Source organism: Salvia miltiorrhiza, chromosome 2, assembly GCF_028751815.1.
Source record: "Salvia miltiorrhiza cultivar Shanhuang (shh) chromosome 2, IMPLAD_Smil_shh, whole genome shotgun sequence".
In the NCBI taxonomy this organism is placed as follows: domain Eukaryota; kingdom Viridiplantae; phylum Streptophyta; class Magnoliopsida; order Lamiales; family Lamiaceae; genus Salvia; species Salvia miltiorrhiza.
In genome coordinates this window covers 39,206,981-39,214,934 of record NC_080388.1, presented here as the reverse complement: position 1 = coordinate 39,214,934, position 7,954 = coordinate 39,206,981, and the positions used below count along the sequence as shown (strand labels likewise).

Below are 7,954 nucleotides of genomic sequence, written 5' to 3'. Positions count from 1 at the left end.
TTGCAAAGAGAATTAGAGTGTCACGACCGGACTTAACTAAGGATAGGTAAGCCGGGAAACCGTGACTAGGGAAGGGAAATTAGGAGAGGGGACAGAAAGGGGTGATAAATAATAATAAAGGAATTGAACTAAGATTGAGACATCATATGAGAAAAAGACACACATAAATAGATAAGAGCGAGTAATCGGTCAAGAGTATCCGATTTAAGTGTTTATACAATAACTTGATTTGACAATCCAACATAATAGGATAATATGCATCATAACTGAGTGTTCGCAGCGGAAATAGAACGTGATACATGTATGAAGACATGTATCGCCAAGAGTTTATTTAGTAAATATGACAAAGCTCCGCACGACACCTCATCATCACTCATCACTGCTCAACCTGCACATTTAGAAATACATGCAGGGCTGAGTACAAAGTACTCAGTAGACATATGCCGAAAATCATATACATACTTAATAACTGTAAATTGTCATGCCATTTCAATAGTATAACCAGGGATTTTTACTTATAAAGGCCCAGGCATACTAAATTCGTTTGTGATTCTAAAGTTCGTCTGATCAGACTAAGTTCTTTTGTAATCTATCATATCTGAAACTCTGTGCCGGAGAGGTGGCCACCTCTCACGGTCACTTGACCGGCCAACCCGCTAGATGACTCACGGTCACTGGTGTACACTAGCCAAGGCAGGATAGCTATCAACTGCTCAAGACTCGAATTCGGTTATATGATAATTGGCAAAGCCATATCAGATAGATATCATACTGAAATTGAAACATTTTATGGCAAGACAATACTTGAAATAACATCAATTCAAAGATTTTGTCATGAAATAACTTGCTTGAACGTAACATTTAAACTCATTTGATATATATGAAAGTAATGCCTACCTGGTTGCAGTGTTTCGCTACTAAGGCAGTGATTCTTTCGATAGCACTGACTCCCACGCTTGACCTTTTATTATGAGAATTCAAGGTAAGACATTCAGGAATCTTCAATTAATGAGAATGCATTTTTACTATGAAGTCCTTATTAATGGAGAACTTATTATTCTAAGGTACTAACCAAAGTAGTTTTATTAATAATCCAGAAGATTAAATAATGAAACTAAGTTAAAGACTTTGATTAATGAGCTGGATTTAAAATTCTCATTAATCATACCAACTTAGGATATTTAATACCTTCGTAGATAATTTAGAGTTAATCCAATTAACTCCAAAAGCTAAGTTAATAAATTAAATTAATAACTCAATATATTCAATCCAAATAAATACTCCCTCCGTCCACGAAATATTGCCCTACTTACCCATTTTTCCTTGTCCACGAAGTAATGCCCTACTCTGCTTTTTGTACCATTACACCCTTTTATCTTTCAATTATTTACAATCAATTGCCATTGATGGCCCCACCCATTTCAATTACCCACACAATTAAGCCTTATATATATTCCCACTAATCCAGCACTAATTACACTATTCATCAATTTATCAAAATTAAAGAAAACATAAATAAGAAAACACAACTCTTTTTCATACTCTCTGTCTCTCCCTCAGCCCTAGACAACTCCGCCTCTCTGTATTCCCGTCGATGGAGGAGGCATAATCTCCGACTCCCTCTGAAAATCTAAATCTCTGAACGTCGATCTTTGAGCCGATCTCTGAAAATCAATATCTCTGAAGGTTGATCTCTAAAAATCTATATCTCCAACTCTCTCTCGCAATCGGCGGTCTGAACGCCGATCTTTGAGCAGTCGGCGATCGATGAAGGGAGCATACAGTCCGCCCTTGTGATTTCCGTCGATGACATATTCTTATTCTCCGACTTCCTCTGAAAATCTCTCTCTCTGGGACTCTATCAAGGGAGTTTGCAGATCTATCAAAGGTAATGTTTTGATTTTACACAGTAGCTTGAGATTTTGTTGTTAGCTTGTAGCAATGCAATTTTATTGTTAACAATCATTTTCTAGGTCTTGCACCGGCTCCTGAGTACACTTTTTTGATTTATGTTCTAGGTCTGGGAACAAGTGATTATTACTGCCCTGAATGCAAAGCTAGATTCAATTTCTGGAACAATGGTGCTTGAATCACCGTTGAAGGTGTTGGTATCTGCGCATGCTAGGGTTGTTTTTTCCTAGTGTGTTGACACTTCTAATTTCTGGTAAAAAGTGTTTTTATGTGGGCTGGTGGTGCCATTGCATGATAATCTGATTTGAATATGATACTGCATTTGAATCTTTCTTTTCTTGGTTGAGGGTTGTGATATGTGGGCTGGTGATGCCATTGCTTGAAATCTAATAATCTGATTTGAATACGATGCTGAGACTTTAGTTCCAAACAACAATAAGGCTGATTTGTGATTTGCAATTTGATACTGCACTTGAATCTTATCTTTTCTGTTCGAGGTTGGTGTTATTTGGGCTGTTGATGCCATGGTTGAATCTATCTTATTTATGCCACCACTAGGGACTTAGTTTCCTAGTTTTGGAGGTTGAATGAGGATGATGAAACTGTAATTAATTGGCCTAGAAAACAGTCAATGATGCAAAATTGATTGAAATATGCTGAGACTTTAGTTCCAAACAACAATAAGGCTGATTTGTGATTTGCAATTTGATACTGCACTTGAATCTTATCTTTTCTGTTCGAGGTTGGTGTTATTTGGGTTGGTGATGTCATGGTTGAATCTATCTTATTTATGCCACCACTAGGGAGTAAGTTTCCTAGTTTTGGAGGTTGAAATAGGATGATGACACAGTAATTAATTGGCCTATAAAACAGTCAATGATGCACAAATGATTGAAATATGCTAAGACTTTAGTGATTGGTATCAACAATAAGGTTGATTTACATCCCAAACAACACAGAAACTTACCTAACCTTGTTTGGCTCTGTAAACCCTTAGACAAAATAGAATTAAAGAGAAGTTAGTCCCTCAGTTGAATGTGTTGGATTCCTTGCAGTATATGATCAATGTTGTAGCTTGTAACTTCTTCACTTCCCTGCAAACTTAGGTAATCAATGCACTCATTTACAAGCTGCTCATCCACTTCAAGGCATTCTGGTAGTAATCCTTGCCTAATTAGTCCATCTTTATTCATGTGTGGAATCTTGTAGTTGTTGTTGCCCTTCACTTTCATTATTTCCTGGTAGCAGCTCTGCAGAGTTAGGAACACATTGTTTATCTTAGCTGCTGGGTACTCTTCAAACGCATCTTGAACATTCTTTAGCAAGCTCTCTACACCATGAGCCATCTTCTGATCTTTAAGAGTTTGTATAGCCCTAAAGAACCCTAGATCATTCACATTTGTGTCAGGAGAGTTTGCTGGTTGGCATACCAGTTGGATATTAAATCCATCTGATGTAGCAGCTGCTATAAAATCTGGGTCATTGTTCTTGATGTGTGGTTTGGCATTGTCCTGTTGTATAAATATGTTCTTGCTTAATCCAGCAGGCCACTTAGCCTTAATGATTGGTATCATCTGCAGTTTGGTAAGTTATAAGTCTACACTAAATGATGAATGATGACAAAACATTTATTCTGATAGTGAAAAAAAATCAAATAAACTTACCTGATTGATAAAGCATTCCTTCATGACAGCCTTTGTGATAGAATGGATTGCCTTTGTTTCAATTGTGCCCTTGGCTCTGTTTTTTGAGTTTCTAGTTGCTGCCTCTTCTGTTGTGAATGGAAATATACCAATTTTGCCATCAAATATGATTTCTCCATTGCTGTCAATAATTGGCCTAGAAATAGCACACAAGAACATTATTTTGTCAATAAATCTCTTTGATTTGCATGATCTGTGTGGCTCAATCTCATTCGGCAATAGGTAGTATCTGTCTGCTGTTTTGGTTAAGTAAAACCACTTTTCATCAACATGTATGGTGTTATACATGGTCTGAAATTTGAACTTTCCACCCTCATTCAATGGAATGAGCTGACTGAGGCTCCATCTAAGTCTCAACAACATATTTTGGGAGGTGAGAAATGGTTTTATTGCATTAGTGTGTGGCCTTATCTTCTTTTCCTTCACCCACCTATGAAGCAAGCTTTTACTAACGCCTAACTTACCTGACATTATTCTGAGGGATGATCTTTCTAACACTGACATATTTCTGACTTTCTCAACATCAAGTACCTGTTTGTCTTTATGTTTGACACCTTTCTTCATTGATACTAGGTGAATTGGTCTTCCCAATAGTTGCTGTGCAGCTGCTGAATTCCAGATGCGCCAAATGGTCTTTGCATCAACTTGGAATTTTTGTGCAGCTTCTTTTTTAGCTCCATAGCAAAGATCTCCATCGCTGCTGTGTTGTAGAAGCCATTGTGCAACAATATTTCTTTCTTCATCAGTCAAATTTGGCCTAGTTCTTATGACTGCCATGCTTTCCTTTCTCGGTGTATTTATTGTAGTTGTGGTTGTAATGGATAGAAAATGGAATCTGTTGTGTATTTATTACAGTTGAATTTGACCGCCACTTTTTTTGCCACCAAATTTGGCCTCTTAAATGAATGAAAAAGTTACTTTTTCCCACCAAATTCAAGTGTTGCTTTACTTTTTCCCTCTTTAATTACAGTTGTGTTATTTAATGGTAGAAGGTGTTTATTTATTGCAAAACTACAAAAGATTGCAAAAAAATAAATGAGGCAATACTTTTTTACGTATATTCCCTATTCAAGTTTGATGGTATAATTCTACTAAATGATAATCAAAGATTAACAAAAAGTAAGGGTGTAATTAACAATACCCCTACAATTCAACTTTTACCCCACTCACAACCACTTTATCAGCTTTCTTAAAACCTGTGCCGAACAGTAAATGGGGCGATATTTCGTGGACGGAGGGAGTACTAATTTGATTTATTCATAAAATCCATTTAAGAAAATAGTTAATGAGCTAAGAAATTTGATTTAAGAAAATGATTTCATTTATAAATAATTCTCATCTAGATTAATCCATAATAAAGACAATAAGTCTCATTAATGGATTAATCCATTCTAATTAACACCATAATTCAGATTAACAGTTTAATCAATTAAAACTTGTCTAATTAAAAACGTGAGCCCATTTCATTTTTTTTTTCTCGGCCCAAATCAGTTTTTGTTTTAAAAAAAATACTAGCCCAAAGTTGGGGGCCCAATTAGCAATTAAACTCTTCTCTCTCTCATACCTCACGCCTCTCTCTCATTTCTCCTCACAAACTCACGCACACACACAAAAAAAACGCACACCTCTCTCTCTCTCGTTCAAGATTTGCCGCCTCTGTCTGCGGCCGGCGAAGGATCCGGCGCAACCGCCGTCGTCCTGCTCCTCCCTTCCCTCCAACTCTCTCTTCTCCTTCATCCCTGAAACGCATAAACCCATCTCATCCCTCTCTCGCTCTCGTTCTTGATTCCGGCGTCGCGCCGCCGCGCTGCTCCGCCGGCAGTTGCCAGTGAAGCCGCCGCCGCCTGGAGTTATTGCTTCTTCGCCTGAGGTCGACGGATCTGGCCTTCAGCCGTTCGTCTCGCTCGGAGCTCCCGCCGCCGTTGGCTTGCCCGGAGTCGCCGCCGACTGCAGCTGCTTCGCCGGAGTCGCGGCCTGGAGTTGCTACAGGCTCGTCCAGTGGTCAGTGGCTCGCTGGAGGAGCGCCGCCGCCGGCCGCTGCTGTTGGCAGCAAGAGCCCGGCAGCCGCCTCTCCCGGAGCCGCCGTCGCCGTGAGTCGCAGAGCTCCGACAATCCACCATCCTTTCTCTCTCGTTTTATCACTCACGATAGGTTCGTAAATTTGAATAATTTTCAGAAAACTCAACTGTAAAGACTTGATTTTGAAATGAAAACTTGGTTTTCTGTATTCCTAGTGAGATACAAATTCTAATTCTGATTTCTTGTGAAAGCTTTGATGTGTATACAAATTCTGTAAACTGTAAACAAAATCATATGTGATCTCATTCTTGTTGAATTTCTGGATAATGCTATGTATGAAAAGGAAGAAAGTTGCGAGTAATACCTTCACCGAATCTTGTCAAAAGAAAACTCTGCGTTTAAGAATTTGCTTGTTTTAGAGCTGAAGTGTTTGGATGAATTTATAGATGGGTCTCTGCGACAATGAAATTTATGACTATGGAAAATTTCGTAGGAGTAGGTGAGTGAACGTCGGCTGATTTTGAAAATGTAGGATTTGCTGCGGCTAGATTGAAAATGTAAGATTTGCTGCGGCTAGATTGAAAATGTAAGATTTGCTGAAATCTTCACTTTAGAAAAAACATCTTCTGCAGTAATGGTGAGTTGGAGGGAAAGGTGGAATAGTGTAGGATTTTGATGTGACTATACATCGTGTTCTAATTTTTTCATAGTTCGTCTGTAGTAATTATCCAGTTCTCGCTAATTAATACTCGTCGTATAAATTAAACCCTCAATCTTGAGATTTAATACGTGAAAGTCGGAATTAATTCGCGACTTAATACCTTAACACATATAACGCGAAATAATAAAATTATTATGCATATGATCTCAAGTTATAATTCTAGCAATTTGATTTAAATAACACGATTTATAAAATCGGTTATAAATCTAAATTTTCTAATAATATTGATTAAATCAATAAACTGGTAAAACAAAGTCTCAAACGTATAGTTAAACCAATAAATTTAATTATTGGTTTCATTCATGACTGAATATTAAATCGCAGCTCTGTATCTCTTATACAGACTTTTGCTGAAATAATATTATCTAGATAAAATTATCTCCATTAATAATTATATATGCACAAGAAATATAGTAATTATGCACATATTTAATTTAATATGTATTTAAAAGAGCGGGACATCACATACTACCCCCCTTAAAATAAATTTCGCCCCGAAATTTGCATACCTTCATTAAACAACTCTGGATATTTTTCTTTTATCTTGTCTTCGAGTTCCCACGTAGCTTCTTCTTGTCCATGGTGCCTCCAAAGAACCTTCACTGAGGTGATTGATTTATTTCGGAGTTGTTGCACCTTTCTATCTAAAATTGCTTCAGGTCTTTCTTCATAGCTCAGGTCTGGATTAAGGATCATCTCATTTTGGTGTATCACGTGCTTTGGATCGAAAACGTACTTCCTAAGTTGTGATACGTGGAAAACATTATGGACATTTCCTAGGCTTGGCGGTAATGCCAGCCTGTAAGCCACTGGGCCTATTCTTTCTAGGATCTCATAGGGTCCTATAAATCGGGGTCTAAGTTTTCCTTTAACTCCGAACCTAATGATCCCTTTTGATGGAGAAACTTTCAGAAAGACTTTTTCTCCATTCTCAAATTGTAAGTCAGTTCGGCGTTTATCAGCATATGACTTTTGTCTATCCTGGGCCTCCTTAATCCTCTGTCGGATTTGGCGAATGATTTCAATCATTTCACCTATTGTGTCTGGCCCTAGGATTTTTCTCTCGCCCACTTCATCCCAATAAAGTGGCGATCTACACTTTCTCCCATACAGTGCTTCGTAGGGTGCCATAGCGATAGTCGCTTGGTGACTATTATTATATGCAAACTCGATGAGTGGCAAAATGTGCTCCCAGTTTTCACCCTGGTCTAGCACTACTGTCCTCAGCATATCCTCCAATGTTTGAATCGTTCTTTCAGACTGACCATCTGTCTGTGGGTGAAAAGCTGTACTAAAATTCAATCTTGTGCCCAGTTCTTTTTGTAAACTGATCCAGAATCTGGATGTGAACTTGGAATCTCTGTCCGATGTAATTGACTTTGGCACTCCGTGCAAACGTACAATTTCTCTAACATAAAGTTGAGCTAACTTGTCGGATCCATGGGTGATTGGGATTGGTATAAAGTGCGCACACTTCGTAAGTCTGTCCACAATGACCCATATAGCCGTGTTACCTCGCTTGGATCTTGGCAATCCTGTGACGAAGTCCATTGCTATATCATCCCATTTCCATTCTGGTATCTCCAAGGGTTGTAGTTCC

At 38.2% G+C, this 7,954-nt stretch overlaps 1 protein-coding gene across 1 annotated transcript; it reads right to left on the bottom strand.

Moving 5' to 3' along the window:
- Nucleotides 1-2,930: 2,930 nt before the first annotated feature.
- On the bottom strand, nt 2,931-4,391 carry LOC131008429 (uncharacterized). The gene is made up of 2 exons (XM_057935310.1): nt 3,576-4,391; nt 2,931-3,485 (listed from the first exon to the last, which is right to left on the bottom strand). Exons 1-2 carry the CDS (start codon nt 4,389-4,391, stop codon nt 2,931-2,933), a joined length of 1,371 nt encoding a protein of 456 aa, XP_057791293.1.
- Between the last annotated feature and the right edge of the window lie 3,563 nt (nt 4,392-7,954).